General features: G+C 39.2%; 1 protein-coding gene across 1 annotated transcript in view; it reads right to left on the bottom strand.

Moving 5' to 3' along the window:
- VPS54 (VPS54 subunit of GARP complex) overlaps positions 1 to 26536 on the bottom strand; it is a 50821-nt gene extending 24285 nt beyond the window's left edge. Inside the window, exons 1-10 of the mRNA XM_062571433.1 lie at positions 26489 to 26536; positions 25617 to 25724; positions 16368 to 16529; positions 15508 to 15749; positions 13954 to 14032; positions 11711 to 11745; positions 10239 to 10370; positions 7106 to 7491; positions 3451 to 3577; positions 2243 to 2350 (exon numbers count right to left, since the gene is read on the bottom strand). Coding sequence (XP_062427417.1) covers positions 2243 to 2350; positions 3451 to 3577; positions 7106 to 7491; positions 10239 to 10370; positions 11711 to 11745; positions 13954 to 14032; positions 15508 to 15749; positions 16368 to 16503 — 1245 coding nt within the window. The 5' untranslated portion in view covers positions 16504 to 16529; positions 25617 to 25724; positions 26489 to 26536. The remainder of the gene's footprint in view (positions 1 to 2242; positions 2351 to 3450; positions 3578 to 7105; positions 7492 to 10238; positions 10371 to 11710; positions 11746 to 13953; positions 14033 to 15507; positions 15750 to 16367; positions 16530 to 25616; positions 25725 to 26488) is intronic.
- Between the last annotated feature and the right edge of the window lie 324 nt (positions 26537 to 26860).

The raw sequence follows: 26860 nt of genomic DNA, 5'->3' as shown, positions 1-26860 counted from the left end.
TGTGGAAGCTTCTTAAAGACACTGACCTTGTTCTTAAACTATGTAGTGTGTTAAGGGCTTACAGACCTCTGCTCCTTAATTTGCCTACTAATACAGACCTACTAAAATACTGGTCAAAAGAGTCCAACAATGAATTTGAACAGGAAACACATTTGAGATGAGAGAGGGGAACAGTTTCCTTTACTAAGGAAAAAAATCTATAAAAGCCCAGACAATAGGCGACAAGCTAAACATGTTCCACAAATCACACAGAAAGCACTCTGATGCTCTCAATTTTCCCTATTCAGAAACTTACATTGGAAGTTGATTAAACTTCATCTGTTACTGAACAGAGGTGACACCTGAAAAATCCCAACATTAAGACAAAAATTCCCACCAGGATGGAGAAAAGGCTTTATGACAGAGAAGAACAAGCACGGAAATATGGAGCACTATCTGCCTGTTACATGACTGCACAGAGGATTTAAAGGAAAAACATCTCCTCTTGACTGCCAATACAGGCAAGTGAAAAGCTGGTGGAGACTGATGGGCAGACGAACAGTTTTATCCTGTATTCCTCATTTATGAATTTTTTGTTAAATCCAGGCCCTTATGCAAGGGCCAAGAACAGCCACACATGGGTCTTCCAGGTCCACAGTAATACAGCACTACTAGAAAGTGCTGACAACTCTAGCCTATGCAGCTTTATTTCTGGTGAGACATTCTCCAGCTTTTGGGGCCAGTTCTTCAGTCTGCACTTCTCCTCACAGTGCACTCTCATACCATCCTTCACTGCTCTCCCACCTCTCAGTCCTGCCCTCTGCTGAGCTATTCAGGGCACTGTGCACTGATCCAGCCCAGCATCCCATTGCTCCCAGGCAGGCAGAGAGCACGCAGCTAGGAGCAGGGATGCTTAACCCAGTTTAAGCTGTGTTGTGGTCAAGCGAGAACAGATTCGTATCACAGCCTAGCCCTTACATGAAGTGGTGGTGCAGCCAGTTACATCGCTGGCCTGGCCGACTCCTTAGCAGCCATATCAGCTTGCATTATCTATAGCCACCCTGCTCAGTTAGAGCAGCCAAACTCTGGGGCTGCAATGTGAGCTGGACTGGGGAAATCAGTTGAGTCTAAAACTAAGTCCTTAAAATAGTAACAATAACACAATTTTCCAAGTTTTTCAAAGGTGAGCAAGTTCCCAATCTGGTTGACAGCAGAGCTGTGAACAGCATGCTATACTGTGAGGACTAGAAAGGTGGTCTTCATCTGATGGCACACCTACCACCTGAATATCTCCCAGCCTTTGAGACACAGGTCACAGGTGGCTCGTAACATATCAGAAGATGACTCTTGAAGTAATCGCTTATCTGTATGGGGAAAAACCTCCTACTCCATATTCCTACATATGCATGGTAACAAACAAACAAGATGAGGAAAACAGAAGTACCAAACATATGTTCAAAGCTCAGCCTAAGGTTTTGTTTGCAAACAAAAAAGTATTGTGTCACTGCCCAAAAGAGCCCATGCATTCTTCCCCAGAGAACTCATCTGAACTTTGTGCTTTTTTTTGTTTTAACTGTTTTTAATCTACAAGATTTCCGGTTTGAAAAGACACAAATACATTGCTCTAAATGGCTAGCAACCAAAGCACTGCAGACAGAGATTTTGTTGTTTTAGAAAACAAAAAACACAATTCCTACAGGCAAGCACATTTTCTACCTTCTCAAGTACCTCACCTTGCTCTCTTTTCAAAAAAGGCAGGGATATTTTCCAGCCTTTTGCCATGTGCCTATATTAGGTCTGTGCTAACACTCAATTAATTAATGTTTGCTGTATCATTTACTGGGGAACTGCTTGTTTCAATTGGGAATATTTTTGACTTTCTTCTATGAGTTTATGGCAAGAAATTGTTTTTTTAAAACAGGGTGTTATTACACAATTATACTATTGGGGAAGGCTGTGTAACAACAGAAAGAAAAAACTAAAGTAAAATCAGCAGATTAGGAAAAACAGTATTATACAGGCTTGCTATCTTCTGCCATGCTTGTGCTACCTACTGCTAGCAGAAGGTCCCTCCTGCAAACAGATCTTTGGCTTCAGATTGTTCTTAGTGTCTGCAAGCTCAGCTGCTCTAAACAAGAGACCATCAGCTACCAAAAAAATTCATCAGAGCAGTTCTTAACTACTTAAACAAAAACCGAATAAAACATGCACTTGTAAAAGATCAAGACAATCTTGTCAGATGAGTTAGAAATGTTTGGCTTACCTGTTTAATTATGTTCTTTGCAGTAATAATCATTTCATCTCCATATATCTCATAAAAATTTAGCTTTCTTTGTTTTAAAAGTCCAAATACTAGTGATACAAGTCTCTCCTATCAAGAAAAAAAAATAAATAAAAACACTAAAGATATCAAAGGTAAGGACAAGAAAAGCAATTTTTAAAAACTGCAGAGGAGTAAGACAGAAAATATATCTAAATCCTGTCCACCACATATTTGATACGAGTCTAATGCCTTGAGACTACTGCCACGATTTCATTATACTACCTCCTGTGGCACCACCAGCCAGCCCTTCCTTCTAGCCCCTTTCACTCCTGTTTCTAGCTTGTGCCAGCACAGCAACCTCTATTTGAAACTGAGTCAGAAGAGGAACTGTGCTTAAAAAAAATGTATATATTTCTGAAGCTGATTCAGTTTCTTCATCCCAAGCAAGCATGGCGTGAAATAAAATTACACCATCCTAAGGTGAGGCTATCAAACAGCAACATGAAAGTGGGAAGCAGCTGTAGGACAGAAATGAGAATATTTAAGTCTTACTGCCATTCATTATGTATCATGTAATACACGGATGAAACAGACTGACTAGTTAATAAGAATGTTCAGTAGCAATTACTGAAGAACAATGCAGGAAAAATCCAGAAAAATCTTTTTCTGGCTAGAAGGGCAATCACAAAAGCTCCATCTTCAGAAGGTAAGGTCTTTAAAGGAATAAGAAATATACGCTGCAAACAAAGCATTCATTCAAAGTAACCATATGCTTGATATAAGGACCCATAAACGCACAGGGAGACAGTATGAAAAAACTGTGCACCATCAATTTTCACTGCAAAACTGTTTTTTTTTTTTTACTGTTAACTGCATGGGAGTACACCCTTTCCTCACTTAAAATTGAAGTGATGAGGTTCATGAAGTGTCCAAACTAAAACGTAACAAGTATTTAATAAAAATAAGAAAATATTATTTTGAAAAAAAATAAAGTAGGACTGGGTTACAGTTCCAAGAGCTTAGCTATAACTATTTAATTTTATCAAACAAATAAAAAAGGGGGTGGAGGCAGGAACTTGGATAAGAAGAGAAGCAATGTAAAACGATAATGCTGCTACCAGGGAACTGAGTGAATTAGTTGATGATAATTAAGTATGTTAAAGATGCAAACATATTCATCAGACAGTTTACTTCAATAACAGACATACCTCTTCTAGAATTTGGCAATCATCTTCTAGGGGTCTATTTAAATCATTGCGAGCGTATGTTGAAAACTCTGCAATCATCATTTTATCTATCAGCTTTTCCAATTCACAAAGCTGTGAGCCAAGATGCCTAAGAAGAACAGCCATTGAGATATGAGCTAAATAATCAACCTGTAAATGAATCATTAGTTCACAGCTGAAGAACATAACCACCCAGCAAGTAATTTGCATGCAATCAGCACTGTCTTAATGGGAGGTTCAAATCATTCACTCCTCAAAGCAGCTGAAACCATGCATTTTTCAGAAGCACTATCACCTTGAAGCAAAATACACGGACTTGAATGTCAACGGCAAATTCAAATTGGTACCAAGGATGTAGGATCTTTTTTTGTGTTGTTTTGGAAGGTGCTGAGTACCTTCTCTATTCAATGAGACCAACCAAAACTGAGACTACTCAGCGCTCATCAGTATGCAATTGTTAAAAAGGAGTATTTCTTTTGCTTGTCCAGTTCCTCAACTCTTCAATCTTGAAAGTTCTTCCATTTCCAATGTCTGAACATTTAATATGGTCATGGACATTTAATTCACATGACTGAAATACAGTAATAGCTTTAAATGACAGAATAGCTTTCAGACTAGAGTTCTCAAATTTGCCATTTTTATATCTCTCTGAAAATTCAAAATACTTTTTCACCTATAGCAGATTTTAAACCATATCTGGCAGATATGCACATGAAATCACATGGGAATTTCTCACATCAAAAAATGCTGACCAGCGTTCAGAATTTGGGCAGCTAAAGAGACTTTTAGCTGAGTGAAATTAAAAGCGAGAATTTCAGAGATGTCGAATACTCCTGGTTTCCTAACTTTCTGTGAAAGCACCAACTTGGAAACATCCAAACTGGAGTTGCCAGCGTTTCGTGCCTCCACTTTATCCGAGATGTTCTAGCCCTAACAATGAGAATTCGCCATCCAGAAATACCCAGGAATAAGTTAGACCTTAGTTTAGCCTCCAGCCAAACATCCTGGCTCTGAAGAGGCACCGATCACACATCAGGTCATTTCCATGTCTGATTATTACAATTCTTCTAAATAAAAATAAGGAATGTAGGTTAAAAAATCTTTACAAATACTTAGACTGCAGTAGGTTTTCTAGTCATCTCTGTGTTCTACTTGTAAAGATTGTGGCTTGCCAACATACCTGTGTAAAAATTTACTGGATCTCCATCACTTCAACCAAGATGTTAAAACAATGTAAAAATTATCACTATAGATTTGTAATTTAGTTAACACATGTTAAGTACTTTTTCTAATTAAAAAGATGAACTTGCAAAGGTTAAGAGCTGTAAGACTTTAATTCTATCCTATAATAGCAGCAAGCAATGATCATAAAGTTATGACTGATACATATAACCACATGGGATATTAGACTAAAGATATGAATTTACTACTTCATGGCACTATTAAGGAGCTTTCCTTTTTTGCTATAACTAGAATCCAATTACCATTTTTCCTGGATCTAGTGTGACAAGAGGAGAATAATTTTTTTTATATATGGATGATCTGAATAGTTTTCTTATTGTCTTACAGTGAATGATTCTGTGACATGTCTCCATTTAAAGCTAAAGATTTCTGTTCAGGAGCAAATTCCACATGCTGTCATACACAGCACACTAAAGTCTTAAAAAAAATCGTGATACTAACTATTTATCTCGCTTGACAGTGGCAGCACTCTTGCCGAGAACAGAATAAGAACATCCATTCTATATTTCTGAATACAAGAACAAGTTGAAGTATTTGTGTAGGGTAAAAGATTTTAATTTTTTAAACAACATTTTACTGAGAAGTTTTCTTCAAGACTGCCATCCTTCCATTGCACATTATTTCTTTGGGCATGCAATACACACAGGCCACTTGGGAGGGAGGGTGCAGGGCTTCTCAGACATAGCTTTGCTCTTGCGTCTCTGGTGGGGGTAATGGTAATTGATAGATTTAAATCACCTTTCTGAACCTTTAATCTCCAAGACAAAGAGTGTATTTCCCATTCACACACATATATATTTTTTTAACTATCAAACTAACCAATTAAGCGTTATTCACAGAAATCACTTTTTACATGCTACATGACTGTTTACATGCAAATATGTTCTAGAAAGTGAGTATAATTTTAAAGATAGACACATTCTTGGAACATCACATACACTACAATGAGAACATAACAGTATTCTCTGTTGATGTAGCAAGGAAGTACCTTAATCTGCTAACTAAAGCTAGTTCTGATGTTGTCAAATATTTCGCTCACTGGAGGGCCAGGCACTACAGCCAAGTGGCTCAGAGCAGGAACACTAGAGGAAGGAAACTGCTGCAGTGCTTGAAAGTGGACCATTTAAGCTAAAAGGAGAAAGACTAACAACTTTCCTTCCAATAGTTCACTAGCTCTCACTCCTTCTGTGAACCAGCTAGAAGGGGATGCTCGAAGAACAGCTCAGCAGAACAGAAGGACCAGAGTACTAACAGTATGAAGTTCTGAATATTCATCTTAGTTATTAAGCAATAACCGTGGAGCTAGCAACTTTTAAATCGAAGTATACAACACCCTGACTGGCTGATAGAAATTGCCAAGCAGATTTAACATGCACTGCTTCTGACAGTGTCATAACGGAGGGGCAGCTCTGTATATGACACTTTTGTGCTACAAGAGTTGTGATAACTTATTTTGTATGAGCTGAAAGGATGCTGTAGTGATGCTCTTACATATTACACAGGACCTTGTACAGTGCAGGCCCATCTCTGAGCAGAGCTCTAAAGCATCCATTCTAAATGAGAGCAGCCAGCACAGGACCCTCAACATGCCAACTCCCATCCACTGCTGCAGCAAATGGGTGGGTTGAGCAGAAAACAAGCAGCAGTGGCTTAGGCAGCATCTTCCCACAGTTTCTTTTCCTTGTGCTACAACTTCAGCAGCCCACAGAACTGAATTTCTGCTGGATGAGCCAGACAGAGTACCCCTTGGCCGTACATAGAGCAACATGAGAGCAGACATTGATGAACACATCCACTCTGACCAGCTACCAGCCTCAGATTGCATTTTGAGCCATGGTTTGATACCTTAGGCCACTTGTGCTGGGTTTAGCTTGCGAAGTTTCTTCCAGCACTGCTGGCATATGCACAGGCTGGAGCCAAACCCATTCAATATATTGTCAGTGCATATTCCTTTAATATCACATGTCTAGGTCCATCAGTCAAGACGAAGGCCTGGAGTGGAGCTATGTGCTAAGAACTATATCTCTGGCGTGCTGGATGCATGAGGACTGCAGCCCACCACTCAAAAGCCATCTTTAAGCTGTGGGCTACAAGCCCTGCAAGATGAAAGTGCAGCCACTGCTCAACTCTCATTTATGCCCTGCACCTTAAGGCATACAAAACATCTAAATATTAAAAGTACTCTTAAAAACAAACAAACAAACAAAACATCATCTCGCTGGTTCACACACTAATCACACCACTTACCTCACACTCACATTTTGTACCACTTGTACAACATCTTCTGAGAATGAACAAGCATAAATAAAACAATCCCTTTCAGTTTGACGCTACAACATGCTTGACACAGTCTAACACCACTTGCATTTTGTCCGTTTTCTAGATGGTCACCTACCGGAAACTATGAATGCCTTGAAGCTCTTGCTGCAACACCTCCTGTGTTGTTGCTATTAAGTCCAACGCTCCAACAAACTCAGAAGTGGAGAGTAGTAACTGCACTGTGGGCTGTGTCTGGTGTACAGTAGCCATTAACTTCAGTTTATTGTATGCTTTTATACAGTTATTTCTAGTGAGTGATAGTCTTAAAATTCGAAGCGATCCTTCACACATTACTTTATCAATTTTGGAGATTTTCTCTCGAAGTAATTTTACAGCCTGGGAGGTTTTCCTGAGGTAGTCCTGCAACTCATGCTGAGAGGTCATTGCATGAAAAAATGCTTCCGAGCGCAGAGAAATTTGATGTGCAATATTGACTTCCACAATATCCAGATAATGGCTCAGCTAGAGAGACAACAGGAGGAAAAAAATGAACAGCACTGTTAGCACATGACAAGTTTATCCCTGTGCAAACACTCTTTGAGGATATAGTAGAAATGTCTTATTGTATCATGAGGAAATCTATCTAATAACCAAAAATCTTATGATCCCCAATTAAAACCCTTTGTCGTGTTGGCAAGCAAATCACTATCCATTGTAGTTTACTCGCTTTTTGAACAAGCTCAAAACCATTTTGGGAAAACTGACTTGGTGGCTCTCTAGCTTGAAAATGACAAGGTAGAAAAGTGAGTAATTTTAAAAGAACTTTCAAGCTTTTGTACAACAGAGGTTGCATACTGGCACTATCACAGCCATTAATTAGGAAACAACTCTAGAGACTAACCTGCAAGAGACCTGTATACACAGGCAAATACGCTACATACTTCAGGTCATTTAAAGATGATGAAGATACAGTATAGTATAGCTTGGCTTTGGTCTGGCCCTGCTGAGCTAAAAGATTGTAGCATCTTCTTCATAGAAGGACATATATTGCTGCAGCTGCTCTTTACCAACCAGTCAGAGTCAGGAGTTCCCATGTAGCATATTTCATGTGCACTGGCACTGTGGGATTCCTAGTGACGCAGTACAGCTACATCTTTGGAACATGAATTTCAAATTCCCTATGTTGAACTGTTACCAGACTGCTGGGTTGGTCTGATTATTTGAGCTGTAAAAGTTCTGTGTTCTGCCGTATGCTGAATATGCAAACTCAAAAGAGTGAGGCATTAGGATACTCATCTGAATGCCAATACTCAGACATCTTGGTCTCTAAGAAGTGCCAAGCACTCAAACCTCATGCTGAATTTAAAAAGGTCCTATGGCTGGTTAAGATCTCTGGAAAATAAAATCAGTTGGAGAATGTTTCCTTCTTATAGTTATTTTCACACTGAATATATTCAACAATAGTGATTTATTGTCTCAACGCAATATGCAAACTCACCTTTTCTGTAACAGGTATAATCAAAAATGTCCTGGGCTGTAACCCTAGCCCATGGTAAAAGCCTACTGAGACAGACTGATACAGGGGTCAGAAAAAGGGTTATTATGATCATTTATTTGATTGTGGCAACAAGATGCTCTAGGCCCTTTCATTGTGCTAAGTCCTGCAGATAAACCAAACAAAACGACAAAATGCCTCAAAAGAGCTTACTGTCCCAATGTACAGCAAAAAATTGCAGGAGATAAGATGGAGAAAAGTATCAGGGGAAAATGGCTGCATATAGATTATCAGCAATCCAAAAGCACTAACAGCCTAAGGATTTGTTATGGCAAAGTTTTCCAAATCCTGATGAAAAATACTGCCTGGAGCTAAGGATAATAAGGGCAGCAAGGTGCCTGTTGCACCTGACACGAAGTGTAAAATAATCTTGAGCAAATCACAGCTTTTAGAAAGTAAAACAATAAATTTGGACTGCTTTCAGTAACAGAGCATTGTAATACTTTGAATGTGAGGCATGTGGTTTTGGAGGTTAACAGAACTGTTTTATACTGCTTAGGTATACCCCTCTAAAGAAGTGTGGCTCAAAGGTGTTTGAAGCCCTATTTTCACTTCACTGCATCAGAAAGGGCTCTGGGTCTCCTTCACTGGGTCCCTGCTGAGCATCCATCCTGCTGCTGCTAACCCCGCCGCCAGGCACATTCTGCAAGTTTCAAGTGTACTTCATATACTGTTTTTAGGCAGTGACTGCTACAAGAAAATCCAAAGGCAGATGTATTCCCAAAGGCCAACTTTAGACCACAGAGGACAATCCAATGCAGGAGCAAGCTACCCTCTAGCAGAGCCTGTCTCTCCCTCCTGATCTGAAGAAAGACGAGGAAGACCAACTCCTGGAGTTATTGTAAACATCTTCCTGAGAATCTCATGCTGCTGTTTTTCCAAGACACTTAATTTTTTTTCTTTCTTAACTAGCTTCCAGAACCTTTAGTAGGTTATGAAGAAGGGAAAATTAGCTGGAAAACAGACCGCAAAAATCACATAGTTTTCCAAAGTGCTTCATGGAAATTTATGCCATTAAAATGATTTGCTGTGTGGTTTTCTCCACTATGACTATGTAACTCTTTAAAAAAGAAGAAAACCTATGACCTTATTTTACAGACTTCTGTTTCCAACATGAATGAAACCGCTCTGCCTTCACATTCTCCAATGCACTCCAGAAATGGATTGGTGCACATGCCATGACAAGAATAAGTAAGAGAAAGCTACCGCCAAATAAAACCTTAGGATTTAGTATTTATTTTGGCACAGAGAAAGCATAGTGCCTTGAATCTGGAGTTTTCCTGAGATGAGACAAAGCAATAGTTTTAACCAATTGTATATAACCTCTAGCTTTCCTATCTGCTTTCCCTTCTCATGGAATTACTGTTCCTCCCAGCAGCTCCACATCTCTAAAATTCTCAATATATACCTGCTTCACTAAGTTTTAGCAGTCACGAAGAGCCAACCACTATGCTATATGCAGACTTCTTTAGACTTCTTTTCTAGATTGAACAGATATATTTATCTAGCGGAGGAAAGAGTTCTTTGGTAAGATATTTGCCCCATTATTGACTAAGAATCCACAGCCTGATGTAATCAAAAGAAATACCCAGGACCATAACAATGATGTCTCAACAAACAGTATAAAACAACAGCAGTCAACTCGTCTGATAAAAATTTCTTTGTAATGGGTAACAGCTGCAATGGATAATGACAAGTTGTATTGAATTTGCACCTTTTCTTGAAGCAACTTAGAAGAAGCTGCATCACGATTTCCTTTTCCTCCAGCGGTATTAAAATGAGACCACGGTAAAACTGCATTAAATGTTATGGAATCTTCCAAGGCAAAATCTGGTTTCATAAAAATCTGAAACAAACAAACAAACAGAAATGCATCTCTCCTGTTTTCTTTCCCAGTTTAACAGACATCTCACTTCACAAACCTATCAGGACTTTATTTGTTGATTTTTCCAATTTCCTTTTACCCAGGTAAACAAATTCACTCTATGCCTTAGGACTGACTTAAGAATGATTTCATACATTAAAAGTCTGTGTGATCTGATAAAGCTTTATCTTTCTACAAGACCAAGTCAAGAGCTCCATATAATCTAGGTTATCAAGTGCCTGAGCACTAAAATACAGGCAGCATTAGACTGCAGGTGGGTCCTTTAAATGACCAGAACAAATGTTCTTCAACAGGGGGAACATCCAGCAGGAAGCAATCAGGAATGAGTGCTGATATACTCATTTTTGAGACCTGTGGCTTCTACCAAACTGAGCATCCATCCAAATGCCAGGGTGGAGGAAGTGTTCCCTAGGAAGGAACAGAGCCTCAAAACGTACCTCCTTTAGCACAGTGCAGCAAATATGTCGGCCACAGAAAGGGTCAATAACATTTAATATTTATAGTTCTTTGAGATCAGTAGAGTTAATTTAAGTTCTCTCTGATCGTATTATTTTTAGGTGACAACATTAGCACAAACCTGAAACTTCCAGGTGGGTTGTACTACCCTTTTCCTTACATTTATGAAGTGGGGTAATGTTAAAAGTTTCTACATAGGTTACAGCATCATATCACACTCAAAAATTCTTGTTTACTGGAGTTTAAATATTAGTGACAGCTACTGAGGTAAGTCTACATGCCTTACATACAGATGCTGAACCATATTATCACACTGACTTCTAAATGTGCCTAAAAAAAAAAAAAAAACAGATTGAACTGGAATATATGTTTTGTGTCTTTTTCAAACCTGTTGCAAACAATATATCACATGCTGCAAGCACCTTAGAGCAATCTACTTTACTACAACAGGGCCGTAGGATTCAAGGAGCCAAGCCTAATGCTAAGTTGTATACCATACAATATTCAAAACTTTCATCAGACTCTCCAGTTTCCCTTTCCTCCAAGATGCAGTATGGCTAATTTTGCTCAATTTTGATCTTGTAACTATTAAAGATGAAAAAAGGCACTTGTATTCTACTTTAAGAAAATTAAGGTCACAGAATGAAAAAAAAGAAAAAAAAAGAAAGGCAGACTGTTCTTAATATCTGCAAATGCTATGAGCATTGCCTATCTTCTGAGTTGATTACTTGAACTGATTCTCAAGAAAAACAACTTCCACATATAAAAGAGTATGTTCATATATTCGAAACCATATAACTATGTGAGAAATCTTTTTAACAGCTTAGAGTGCACAGCAACCATACCTTAGGTACTTGTTCCAGATCTGTCCTGGATTTATCTAAAATTAAAACAAAACAGAAGTAGTCATTCATGAGCAAACAATGGAAAACAATTACCAAGAGTAACTGAACAATTTCTCTTAGACCCCACGAGGAGGTTATCAAGAAGACTATGTCAGACTCCTCACAGCAGTGCACAGACAAGAGACAATGGTTATAAATTTAAACGAGAGAGATTCTGACTGGATACAAGGAAAATTTTTTCATTGTGAAGACAGTCAGGCATTGCAGCAGGTTGCCCAGAAAGGTTGTAGAGTCTCCATCCTTAGAGGTTTTCAAAACTGAACGGTATAAAGCCCCAAGCAATCTCATCTGACCTCAGAGCTGAACCTGCTTTGAGTAGGTCAGACTAGAGTCCTCCTGAAGTCCTTTCCAATCTGATTATTCTGATTCTCTGAAACATTCTGCTGCCCTTTGTAGTTTAGGTCTCATGCCCTGAGCATTCAAAAGTGGTCATAACTGCCTGCTTTGAAAATGAAAATATTAGTCATACAAGACAGTCTGATTAACACTTCGCATTCCTCAGTGCACTCAAGCCGCTGCCCAAGGCCAGGAAAAGTTCCCCTTACATCACCTTGATTTTTGCACTTCAGACTGAATCTGCCTACATAATCACTTTGCACAGCACTTAGAGTGGATGGCAGATGCACAAAGGCTGGCAGTAAGGATGAATGAGGCCTGCTAAGACAAAGTCTCAGATATGATGAGCAAGCAGAACAGAGGTAGCCCTCTTCCTGGCTAAGCTGAACTGACAGTTGCAGAGAGTGACAACGAGCTGAACTAGTAGAAGATGTGCAGCACTGTATCCCAGCATAACCTGAAGAAAAGGCAAATTCAGACTTTCGGAGTTCATCCAAAAATCCCCCCTTTCTCTTCCCTATTCATGAATTAATGCACATTATGAAGAACACTGCATCAAGCCAAGAAAAGTTAGGAATTTAAAAGCAATGTGCCCGTATTTCAGCTGGACTTTATTTTCCTCCTCGATAACCACAGTGAGAGTCTCAGCACTGTCTCCCTAACTTCTATTCTCTAACCTCTTCAGCTGGTACTTTATTTGTATTGAAATACAAAAGGTAATCAGGCCTATGAACCATCCTGCTGTTCTCAGTCTTAGGACAGACCAACTCTTCTGGAAGTGAAATGCCAGGTCTTACGAGCTGGAATTGGAGAAAGACTGGCAATACAAAAAGATGGAGCTATAAAATATCCAAATTTTTACATTACCAAATGCTGCTTCTACTAGGAACAGCCTATCTACACAAGTAGCTCCCAGTTACTTTGATGACTAATTTCCTTTGATAAAAACAAAAAACTCTTTCAAAATGGATTAAGCTAAGTCCAACGAAGGCACTTTTATTTTGCAATATGTGCTACAAACAGAATCTTTCAGGAACAGCTATTTGAAAAATAACATTGAGCACAGAAACCCCACAGAAGCAGGGCTTCCTTTTGCACAGAAAAGGAGGAAGAAAGATGACTGAAAGAAAAACTTGATCAAAAGAAATAAACTGCTGAAAGGTTCTCGTTGCATTACCAATAGACATGGATATAGACAAGCCCAGTGAAATGGCAACTGACAAATTAACTCATTTATGTTAAAGAAATGAAATATTATAAGCTTGCTACAGGTTCTGGGTTTTTCTTTTCTTTTTGCTTGTCTTTTCATTTTGCCTCTCACCTTCCTTTGTCTAGTTTCATATTAGATGAACTACTTGCATAAAATCATAACATACAGCATCGCTATAGCTGTAGATACCAAAAAAAAGTGCTTCAGGTAGTCTTTGCAAACAGTAATCCTTGGGGTAGTGAGTCAGGCCCAGTACTTCAATTCTCACATGTAGCGTCTCTCTTCATTGCAAGGTTTGCAATGAAGACTTGATGCAACTGAATGATCTAGTTGCAGCTTAAGTAAAAGAAACTTGAAAAAAAACACTGCCATAGACATCATAACCTGCCATGAAGGCAAAAATGCCACAGGAGAAGTCAAGAGCAGGGATCACAAGCATTTTGACCTATAAATTATCAGCAGCAATATGAATACTTCCAGTCAACCCCGTTTTCAGTTATGGTTACAATGAAATCACCAGGAGCTTATTTTGCACATAAAGCCCACAGACAACTACAGGATGTGATCAGTATACTTTAGTGTCTATTAAAGAAGAGGAAATGAGTTTTAAACACACAAAAGAAGGCTTTTCCTGTACCATGGGTGTGTATTAGAGTCCTGTCGAAGGTATCTTTAGGAGGACAAATATTCTTGCATTTTTCATGAATCTTCTCTCTCTGTAAAAGAGAAATGTACCAAAGAATTATTCCCAGTTGTAAAAAGATTTTCCTTCTTTGAAATGGAACATGTGGAACATTTTCAGTGAAACATACTGTGTTACGCCAAATAATTCTGACAACTTCACAATAATATTTTTTCCTCTTAAAAGCTCAGATGATGTTTGTCCAGGTGAGAGATATGACAGGTTGAAATTTTTGGTCGATATGTTGTTTTTTCAATATCTTTACATCTCAAGAAAGAAAGGAACATAGAAGTTATTAAAAATGCAAAATAACCTCTCCACAAAATGAGATATAGCCATATATTGATTGTAATTACATATCTACAATCAATTATTTGTTGTTTTATCTAGAAATCACATTAAAACACTAAAAATGAATTTTTTGTTGCTAAATTAAATCGAATCAAATTCAAAATTACCTCCACATGATATTAATGAACATCTTGCTGAAACCAAGTACCTTGTTTCATCATGCTGAGCTTCAAATTTTATCTACAGGTACAATCAACACCCCAGACCTTAGGCGTCAGGAACTATATTTCTAAAAAACACTCATGTTAGGTAGGGCTCTATTAGAAGTTACATCATGGGTCAGTTCCCTCTTTCCAAACCCTTCTGTCATTTCACAATCAGTAGGTTACATGCTAATTTTAACGAACAAGCTCTTAACTATTTAAATGATGGATGTACAAACTAATAGCGTTAGCATTACAGACAATTCCCTTCCACATATTTTAACTATGATTTATGCCAGTAACATTTCCTGTAGCCAATTCTGTAACAGTAGAAAAATAAGAAAGTTACAAACCAAGGAAGCAGAAAACAGTGTGAGACTTATTACATATTCTTTCAGTCAAAAAATGAATGTTACTGCATACTTACTGACATAAATATTTTAAGAGTTTATAGAAGTCTCCTACTGTTCCTAGTATCCTTAGATGTAGCTTTAACTTTCCTGTTAGACATCATCAAATAATAGACCTGCTTACTGTTTAATAATTTCATCTTTATATGTTTGAAATTACAAGAGATTCTTAAAAAACCACAAAAAAAAAAAAAAAAAACCCAAACACAAAGCAGTCCAAATTTTGCAGCATATAGTCATGTTTTACCTTTGATCCAAAGGACTTAAAATGCTATATTGCACTGTAGATCTCAATCACTGAGCAATTCTTACCAAAAAGGATTAATAATCAGAAAGAATGAACAAGAACTATAAGCCCTAACGCAGAGCACAGTATTCAGAAACACAAATGAAAAACTATGAAATCATCTAGAGAATTTAGACAACATTTTTCCAAATTGAGAATATTGAGATTATAAAACAATAAATACCTAGTAGAATACAACACAGTAATTATCAGTTAATAGTTTGACAGACTACTAACAAGGACAATCTCTAACTAGAAGGAGGATCTCAAACCACTTTCTGGCCCCTGGTACTATGTGCATCTGATTTTGGGTTCTTACCGGAGTGATTTCCTGTTGGTATAATGCAAAATGTTCCTTGGTGATCTGTGGGAGGTAGAATGAAGGCGTGACTTCAGTGTCCACAAAGTCCACTCCCCATGTTTTTGTAAAGAAATCAGATTCCCTTTTTGCTAACCTAGGATCATTCAGAGCTGCTGGGAGATTGACTTTGGAATGATAAATAGTCCATCTATGTTGATCCGCAACTAGAGACGGGCTATCACATATGTTACTGGGATCGCCTGTGGTACAAAAACAAGGCAATTCATTAAGACGAGAAACTGAAAGTCATATTTTGGCTAAAATGTAGTTCTTTAGCAAATCACTTCCTCACAATTACACAATGGATCCAAATTATCTAAAAAAAAAAAAAGACGCATGACATTTTCTTTCTGCAACACTTTACTTTGCATTTCTTTTTTCAGATTAACTAACACAAGTTTTGAACACAATGGTATATTCATGCTCATTAGATATCTTTACATGAACACCATTAACTTCCACTGAAGAGAAAAAAATCCAAACACACAAATTTTTTGTATTTTGAATTGACTACTCTGAGTTACAGCTGAAATTCATCAGCATTATATTTTGCACTTCTCAAGATTCCATCCCCACCTACTGCTCTATACGAGCTAAGCTTTAGTATACCACAGCAGCTATATCTGTGACCAAAAATTGGTCTTATGATAGTGCTAGCTCTGTGTCTTGATCTCTTGCTTCCTACTGCACTTTGAAATAAAATTATACCTCAGTACCCTATACCCAGAACACAAGAAAATTTGACTGATCCATTAAAAACTGATGTCCAAGGTAGGAGGTTTAACTGCATTTTTTCTCTCCTTGCAAGTCAACATTACCTGTAGGCTCCTTGGGACATACATCAGGCAGTGACTGTACAGGTCGAAAGCGTTTTGATGCATCCATTTCCTTTTTAAAGAAAGCATCACTGCTTTTTGACTGAGGCACTGGTGAAGAACTGTGGCTTGATGCCATTGCATAAGATCACCACTTGATAGAAGCTAAATAAGAAACAATAAATATCAAGGCTTTAATGAAGTTCTGGTTACAGACTATATCAAAACAACAACACTCTGACAGCTATATAAACTGGTACAGTTTAAAAAAATACTGAGAAATTTCAATAGCAACACAGAAAACTATATTTTAAACACAGAAATAAAAGGCAGAATGTAACTTTATAGTCTGTTTTTCTCTCACTAATCTTGATCTGCGAGACAGCTCACAAAAGCCATCCCTGCCCAACTCCAAAGGCTTCATGGAATTGCTCTATTCCAAAGAGACGGCACTCCACAAGACATAAACACATGTATGCTGCACTCAGCCAGCTTTAACCTCACTAAATTACATGGTGCTGTGCAAAAGGTATCCACAACTGGCAGGATCTACTGTATCCTTGCTTTGTTGCAGTGTCCCAATATCACATCTCCAGCAGTTGCACTGATTTTTCCAAAGGAGCCGTTCTATAAACTGTGAGTGATTCAGGCTAGCTGGCACCAGCTGCCCAATGATACAACGTATCGCTAATCATTTACTGAAATTCGATGCTGGAGCATTATCAAACTTCATGTGAATCGTAATTTGAGAATAAGAGCACACCACATATATTAAGAAAAAAAAAGAATAAGCAAACACTGTACATAGAACATAAAAACTTTAACCTAGAAAAAAGGCTTTTTTTTTTTTTTTTTTGGCTGTGTAGTAAAGTATACAGCATGACAAGCACTGTAGAGAGAAGACAATTGTAATGCAGATCAAAAAGTTCTGGAGAAGGACAGTCCCACTAATTTTCAGTTGAAATTTTAATTCATATTCCTTTTGAAATTTTTAAAAGGAAATCTTAAAAATTTTACACTGGGACTGGGAGGAGTTCTTTCCATCTGTAAACAAAGCTGCATTTCCATCGAGGTGTTGGTTGAGTCAGTAGTAAATTGTAAAACTATTACAGGTTTGAGAGTTTATTAAAACAGCTCCACAATGTATGGCTCAAAGAGTGCCCCTTCAAAGGGGCTGATGTGAATCTTCACTTTTAAAGAGAAATAAACACATCTAGCAAGACCTTAATATTTAACTACCAACCCTTAAGGGATACCAAAGCAACTTACTATCCTGTAAAGGAGCTCAAAAAGATAAAAGGCCTATTTTATTTTCAGTCGCTGAAGTAGGCACCAAGGAGGCATACTTAAAACACGTCAACTTCTAACAGCATCATGCATATGACAGCAAATTTCATTTGCAGAAAAGTTCCAATTTCTAAACTAGGCTGAAAGCATCCAACAAAAGAATTATAAAGAGGAGTTAAGATGTAATACGATGTAATATAGCATCCTGGTGAACAGGACCATGAAAGGAGGAGAAACCCGTGAGCACGCATTCTGTCCAAGCACTTGTCTGTTGGGTGTCATTGCCGATGTACTCTTGCCTGGTTCCCTACTAATCAGGGCAGAGAACTGGAGCACCAATGTAAATTTGAAAGTCGGGGAGGGGGGAAAACAATCTCAAACATCTGACAGGCCTTCCTTAAACACCACAAAGCATCAACCACTCTCCTCCAAAAAGTCTCAGACAAAATTTATCTCACTACTACTTTTGTTACATGTTCACATTCTTGTGTTCTTCCCCTCATATTTCCAAGGTATCGTCTTTACTAATGTTCTGGAGAGTTTTTGTGAAAATCTAGTTTATGATAATGATAGAACACTATCATTTCAACCTTGTTCAAAAATACATCCAATGGTAATACATAATTATCAAGTATCCTAAAGGCAAAATTTATCTACATTTTAACTTTTGTATTTGCAGCTTTTCTCTTGAAAAAGCTTCTGAAATGTGACAATCAAAGTATAGAAATACCAGATATATGTGCAACTGAGGCAATCTGTAAAAAGCACTAAAATCCTGTACTCTTTCAAATAAACCCTTCATTAAGACAGTCTCCAAGCTGTGAACTGTCTCAACTGCATAAATCTCAGTGGAGTAAATGCTTTAAGTATTACAGAAGTGCAAGATTTAAGAAATATTTAAAGGACACAAGTTAACGTTGAAGATGAGTTTACTACTTCAAAATGTTCCAGTTAATTTCAGTAACAAACTATACCGCCTCTTCTGCAAGTATTTTTATTGCTTGTCATCGTAAAATATTCACATTGCCTTGGTACACTGACAGAAATCTTAAAATAGAATGAAAAGGAACAATAAAAATATCAATACAGGCAGGAACCTTCATACTATTGAGTGGATTTCAACAAGATATAAAGATTAACAGGCATAGGCCTTCTTAAGTGGCATGCAATATGATGCTGTACTAAATTATTCATAGTTAACAGCTATTCTAGTAGAGTCATAAGTCAGGACCTGATGGATAATTAACCTCAATGAGCAGCCGTATTTGTACAGGAATAAATCTATCTATATTGCCAAAAACAGACATTCCTCAAATCGCAGTCCTAAATTAGCCAAATAAGTATAATTCAGAGCCAGAAGAAGGAAAAGTGGACAGAATTACCCTGAATTAAATCCAAATTACAATGGAAAACGTGACAAGTCTATACAAAGCCAAAAATCCTCCCCTGTACTGAGCCTTTCTATGTATGCTAACCCTGCAGAGAAGTGAAAAAAAAGTTTTGCCCATTCACCAACAGAACAGCTTCTGCTTGTGCTAGATTTTATAGACAAATGACAAATATAACCATCCTGATGAATCAGCATTATAAATATGCAGTGATACTCATTTGCTGATTTAAAATACTAGAAAAATGAAATTTAAAGTTAGCATAGAACAAAAAAAAAGGTAAATTAAGGATAAAGAGGACCACTACCACAGAATATTTTAACTCATACAACTTTAACTACATTTATCTGCATTTCACTTGCATTTAACTACATAAGCTGTGCAGAATGAATTAGAAAATGGCGAGTCCCCTGAGCTTCTTTCTCAGAAGAGCGTATGTGCAGCAATAAGAATATGCAACTCTGAGTTAATGACATCAATATTTAAATGGTTTATAATTAACAACTGGGTTAGATTGACTCTGTTCTCTCCAATAATGATCACAATTTATACTAAATTAACACAAGAAAAAACATAAGGGATTAGATACAAGAGAAATGACAGAAAGGCTGACAATTATGATTGCATTTGCAACCCCGTCAACAGATTTAATCTATTTTGCACACACTGTATTAATTTCTTTAGGGAAAAAAAAATCTACGGTGGTATTAAATTACATTATCACTGTAATGCCCTAATATAATTAAGCATTTTTTTAAAAAGCTAAAAAAATCAAGCATCTCGACAACAACAAAAAAGGTTTGGACAATTTATACTATTCTTACAGTCTGAAAACATAAAGATTTGTATTGACATTATAAAAGTCTTACAGCTTCCTCTATTTAAAAAAAATCCTTATTCAGTAACACACTTAGTAGCTATGATATGACATAGTCATTCAACGTTGAGCACAGAATAACGTGTCTGGGATGACAGATACAATAACTACATGCTTGAATATTATCTAGTCAGCAAAGCGTAAGATCTGCGCAGTTAGTAATATCTTAATTACATCAATTTTAAGAAGTTCTTTCTGCGATGACTACGGCATGACTCTAAGTTTCACAGGCAAGTATTCAGCAGTTACAAAAAGAGCACAACAGACAAAGGGAATTACTCAGAAATAGTTGCACAAGACAGTTATAACTGCAGTGCTTGTGCTCTTTTTAAGTACCAACATTTGCAAGTGCTCAGAAAATGCCCTGCCATACTCTGAGGGCTATTCTCACTCTTTTATTATTTAGACACTAAGAGTCTTTGTTACTGAAGCATCCAGTATTACCTCCATATACACATTATACTAGAGAAGGCACAAACAATATTTCACATATTCGAGCATATTCGTTCCATTCTGCATACTTCCTCCTCACTTTTAGGCAGTTTTCCATTGGTGTTATTGAGCAAATTTTCTATTTGCTTCTTAAAGCTGTAACCTTACGTGAGGTAATCATCAGAAGTTTTTTTTGTGTCTGCACCCTCATTTGTAAGGCTATAATTTGTATCAACAATATAAATGAGAATTTATGAAGCCAGTACAATGCCTGCAGTAAACAGTAACTTATGCACTGAAGGAAGCCATTTTTCCCCTTTCTATGCACTCTCCCTTCCAAATGAAAATAAATCTATGATCTACTAGTAATACCTTCAACTTCAATTACAAGTTATTAACCATGTGCAAGTTACCGGTTTAAGATAAGCAGCCAGGAACATGGAGCTTATTAGCTCCAGTACCTGGTGCAAGTCAGAGAATTTGCTCTCGAAACTTAATTTTGGCTTGAAAATTGGTAGCATCCGAGAAGAGACACTAAACATCCAATGGGAAGCCCCCAGGACTTCCAAACAACAACGCAACACTGAACAAGTTCTCCTGCAAGTATTCCACATCATCTGAGATAAGGCAGACTTGGACATCATGAGGTACATTCTAAGAGAGGTTCACTCTGCATCCCAAAGGTAAGAGAATTAAGAAGTTTCAGTGAAGACAAATAGTATGCTAATGTCCCTGCTCCTATTTATGGCTTTGTCTGGCAACTAGAGAGTGAAAAAACCTTTGTAATACTGCTCTTGCTATCCCGCTCCCTTCGGAATACAGAACCATCAGAAGCCACCTGCAATTCATACTAAAGTCAAACATTTCACCACGTTTAGAAGATGTGACAAATATTGTAGATATTTATTAAGGCAAAGGATACCTGATACATAATTGAAAAGAGAAAAATACACAAGAGATTGTTTTCAGGACCTCAATAGCAAAACACTTATCTATTATTAGGCTAATATATTTATTTACCCTCTATCCTCAAAGGTCTAGGTTTGCCACTCCATTACTCTATAGCTCTTTGTTAATTCAGCACATCTTCTTGTTAATTCAGCACATCTTCTTAACCGCACAGTAAGGAAACTGTGGTATGAGCAAAGCACATACCACCACTTTTGTAAGAGGATGCAAAGCAGCCTGGACTAACTCAGGCTTCCTATTTCTTTCAACAGTCTAATTCCTTGGGCTGAAATTTCCATGCTCGCCCCTGTGAAAGATAGACATCTCTCAGAGGACGAGCAAGAGGGTTAGCTTTTATAACAACAAAGTTTAAGCAGTTTTTCAAATAACGAGGTCATGACTGCGGAAGTTTTTCTGCTAAGTCAAGCTCTTTCTGAACACTTATTTGCATCATGGGGTTTTAGAGTAGAAAGCAGCAAATTGGCAGGGGGACAAGGCTGGGGTCGGAGGAGAGCTGCAACTTGTCCCTGTGACGTGTGGTGCATGTTCCAACAGTACAACACTTCCTTACACAACTTGGAGAGGAGTCTGTGTCAGCCTGGCCTTTCTAAAAGCACATACATATACACACACGTACACACACATAAATACATGTATTTATTTCTGTGCATTCCACATATCTCTTAATAGTATCCCAAATCCCATATTCCCACACCGAGGGTGCATCATCTCTGCAAAATTAGTAATGAGCGATGACCACTCACATTAGCCTCACTGGGATGTAGGCAGCCTGTCAAGGAAATCACGTATGAATTATCCAAGATTCCCATCAGCCCTGCTCTTGCCACATGTGCTGTTAAGATTGACCATACTCCGTAATTCCTTAGACAACACTGGGCTGAGCCAGACTGTGCTACTTAGCAAACCACACAGAGGGACTGAAGAGCTTAATAAATGCCACCTTCCTCCCATATACTGAATTGTTCATAATTCAATCTTAAATTGCTTTCCTCAAACGAGGAAGTAGAAGAAAGAAAGTAATCTGACTACAATCAAGGACCAGGACAGCTGTGTCCCCATTGCAAAGCACTGAGGGCAGACTACAAGATCAGGGAACAGCAGCACCTGATTTTCATACTATGATATTCTGTACCTGTTCCTTTTCTCCTCCCCAGATGAAGTCATCTTAACAGTAGATTTAAAGAAAAAAAAAAAAAAAAAAAAGTAATACAAGCTTTAGATGAGCATCACTTCTTTAAATATAAAAATAGGATCCTCTGAGAAAAACTACCCCAAAAGCCCCATTGCTGTATAGTCTATAGTTATTTGAATGCACGTGTGCACAAATTGTTTAGAATACACAAGTATAAACATTTGTTAAAAAATAGAGATTTATCTCCCTATGAACAAACTATGTTAAAAGTAGTATTTCACAGTTCTGCAGGTAGTAAATAAAACAATTAAATGGAACAACAGCAATATAACCAATTTCCAAATCCATTTCTTCTCATCTGGAAACCGTATTTCCTAATGATAAATACTTACTTCAAATCAGAAGGTAGCTTCTATGCTAAATGAGCAGACTTTCCTACAGCTATTTAGGTCACTATACATCAAGTTCTTCACTGCCAAGGGTGGTAGGAGCATTCAGAAACAATTAATAGAGCAGTAATAACGTATGTCAGAAAAGAAAAGACCTTGTGGTTAGTTATGCACACGAGACAAGAGCGAAATCTCTTTGTACCAGCATCAGCATTACAGATAGCATGTATTATCCACTTTGAAAATGGTGAAACGTGAGCATCTCATATAGCTCCACAGAGGTATATGCAGCCGAACAAAGATCAAGGAGCCTTGGGAGGCACTGCAGCTAGAAGTCTGTCAAAGACAGAGACTGTGGAGTGGTGACATTTTGAGGAAAGGCAGAACTACAACAGCAACACTAAAAACTGTAAAACACTTTCTGAAAGGAATCCGGGAGAAGCTCTTGCCAATTTGTGCCAACACCAAGCTTCCCTGTGCAGAATCTCTGCTTGCTTTCTTCAGTTGGATTTAGCTCAATTGGATAATCTGAAACTGATTTTCTAAAAATGTAATTTTTCATAAGATTTTTGTCTATCCAAAAATCTTACTGAAGCCCTGAACAACTGCAAGCAGCTATGAGAGAGCTAAATAAAAATATTTAATGATCTTGACGTTACGCAAAAAACAGAGAGTGGGGAACATTATCCAAAAGCAGGCACAGCATACTTTGCAGCAAGTCTTACTGAAGTGTCTTGACATAAGATGCCAGCCCACTAGCAGGAGGCAGTAAGTCACTCTGCAGGGCAAGTACTCAGCAAACAAGATTATCCGACCTTAACCTTGGTGAGCACCAAAAAGTGCCACCCAAGTCTGTTGATAATTCTTGTGATGTTACTACTTGCCTAGTACGTACTTGCCACTTAGGGGATTTGTTTGTTTGTTTTAAGATCAGCTTAGTAGCTGAAATATTCTAGCTTTGTGTCTGTCCAAAGGCAAGTATTTTGGAACATTTGGTCAGAAAATGGGTCTGCCATTTTTGTGTACAGAAAGAATTATTTCCTGACATAAGAGAATACTGAGTTGGTTTTTTTTTTTTTTTTTTTGGGGGGGGGTGGTTAAACATAACACCTCAGTGAGTGGCTGCAAAAGGTTAAAATATGGGGAAGACAAGTCTTGGATGTGCTGGTGAATATTTCTTTGGACTTAACTGCATGAGCCTCCAGAAAACTGCATTTACGTGAATGTAGAACACCCATCCATGCTCACCCTTTCTCTCTGTATGCTATATTCATAAAACAAGATCTGATATTAAAAAAAGAAAAAAAAACACAGAAACTAAAAGAAAACTGAGACTCCACGTTGGATTTAAAACTCTAGATTTTAAGAGGTTTGCAGCCCCTCATTCTTCTTGTGAAACACACAGCTCCTCATTTTCCCCACAAGTCTGAAAAGGGAAAGCAGAAGTGCCTTTTATACAGAGTTGCTGTCACAAAAGAAGAAACGATACCTACACAATTCCATTTCCCAACTTCTTCCCACCAAAACCAAAAAACAGCTAGTCTGCTGTTTGCCTTCTCTACCCTTTCTAGTGACTCCTGACACTTCTCAAACATTCCTGTTCAACCTTGGACACATATGCCTCCCCCTTTTCCTCCCATGAAGTCCTTGCTGCCAGAGGGAAGGGAACATCCTCCACGTAAGCTAGACTCCTCCTACAGAGGAAAATAGCATTGAAGACAAAGGTATACCCAGGAGAGATCCTGTTATTGCAAACAGGATAGGAGAGATCGAGCTTCTTCCCAGTGTGCAGCCTTCAGACCTCACTGGTAAGGCTACCCACATACTGCACAGTAGGTTTTTTTCCTTAGATAGCTGCAGATTAGAACTAGTCAATTAGTTCACTTTAGCCATTATTTTCCTACCCAACAGGAGCACTGTCCTACTCCCACAGGATTTCAAGGGAATTATAGCTTTTGTCTATATCACAGTTTTGGAAACAGTCACACCACCTCTCAGGCTAATGTAGTAATTACTGCATCCACTAGAACAATTAACATTCCACAGTCAGGGCTTTTAGTAAGAGTAGTTTCTCACAGGATACAAAACAAAGCATTTGTGGTTGCACAAGGCCACTATGGTTACACTTGAGGATACCTGATCCAGAAGACTTCTTCCTGTTAAAGACTCCATCAGACTGCATACAGATAGGATAGTGAAGTCAACATACCACCTATATTTTAAAACTCTCAAAACATATATGCAAATCTGCAGTCAAATATTTCGCTACACTTAAAACTGGTACCATACAAGTGTGAGATCACTGATGCTCTAAAACAGAAAATGCAAGTATTCACAGAATATAAAAAAAACAGATAAGAAAAGAAGGAGAATTAATAAAATAATAAAGCAAAAATCATGCAGTCGAAGAGACAGAAAGTTACTTTTTTGTTGAGAGTTCAGAAGGCCAATTTTTGACAAACAGCATTTCCTCTCTCAACGGGACATAATGCATTTTTTTTTTTAATTACAGTAAGGAAACGTGAAAACCAATGTTTCTCTGCACACACAGTTCTACTACCTCAGCTGCCTATAAACTATTCTCAAAGCATTTCTGGAAAGAACAAACACACACATCTTTTAGTATTCCACATCCCAGTCTGTGCGGACTGAAGTCATCTGTCAGAATTCCTGAGAAAACCCAATAGATCTGTTGCAAAACGTATCTCCCTGTGCAACTGCCAGTCACTTACAAAAGACGTATTGGGTAAGTATCACATCACAAGTTGTCTACAGTACCTGAGTGAAAATACTCCAAGATCTCACGCAGACAGTCGTCATATCTCTTCCAGTTGCATCATGCGGAAAACTGCTTGATTTTATAACTCTCAGTGCTACTTTGATGACCTAAACGAAGGAGCGCATGTTAAAGGAGAGCGTGGAATCTGCTAAAAGTGCTCAAGACACAGGAAGTCTGACATAACATTGACATTTCTGCACTTAACATTTCCCCACAGGGGACAAAAACACTGTGAGGGGAATTGCAGAACTGCTCGCTTCCCACCCGGTTGTTACCATGGAAATGAAAAAAAAATATATATATATATAAAAAAACACACACATTCACACACACACACACACATATATATATAAATATACAAACATATACAAGCACACACACATATATATATATGAACACGGGAAAAGCTAGGCAACAACCTGTAGTAGCTCCCCTCCCTCTCACTTGACGCCTGCCCAGCGCCGCTTGATGCTGGTGCCAGGCCACGACGCTCGACGCTGACCTGCACGCCAGGCCGCGATGCCTGACACCGGGCCGCGACGGCGGCCTGCGCCGCTCGCGGCAGGGCCACAGCACTCGACGCCGACCCGCGATGCTCGCTGCAGGGCCGCGATGGTGGCCCGCGACGCCACGGAGCGATGCTGGACGCCGGCGGGCCTGAGGCAGGGGGCGCCGGGGCTGGCGCCCGCCACCGCCGAGGGGGCCGCTGGGGAGAGAGTGGGGCACGGAGCCGGCGAGGCGGCGGCGGCGGCGGCTCAGCCCGCGGTGCTGCTCCCCGCGGGCGGACCCGCGGGACCAGGGCCCGCCCCGGCGGCGGGCGGCACCTCCCGAGGCGGCCTAGCGGCGGCGCCAGGCTCTGCCCGCTGCCTACCTGCGGCGCCGGGCGGCGCGGCCTGGCACGGCGACACGTCGCTCCCCCGGCGCGGCGCGGCGCAGGAAGCGGCGCGGGCGGCAGCGGCGGCGCCTCTCCCCGCCGCCCGGGGGAGGAGCCGCCGGAAGGGGCGGCCATCACGCGACTGCGGAGGGAGGCGCCGCCGCCGCCGCCGCGCCCCCGAAATGGCGCCGCCCCCCGAGCCCCGAAATGGCGCCGCCCTGGTGGGGCCCGGCCCGGGCGCCTCGGGGCACCCGCGGTCACGGAGGCGCCGGGCGGTTAAGTGCCGCGTAAGGGCTTGAAGCCAAAACAAACGCGGATCTTGCCCTGTAAGCGCCAACTTACTGGTTCATCTGGCAAGGGCCGAGAGCA

This window comes from Rhea pennata, chromosome 3 (assembly GCF_028389875.1).
Source record: "Rhea pennata isolate bPtePen1 chromosome 3, bPtePen1.pri, whole genome shotgun sequence".
Taxonomy (NCBI): Eukaryota; Metazoa; Chordata; class Aves; order Rheiformes; family Rheidae; genus Rhea; species Rhea pennata.
Note: the sequence above shows the minus strand (reverse complement) of the source record. Positions and strands in the feature narration are given on the sequence as shown.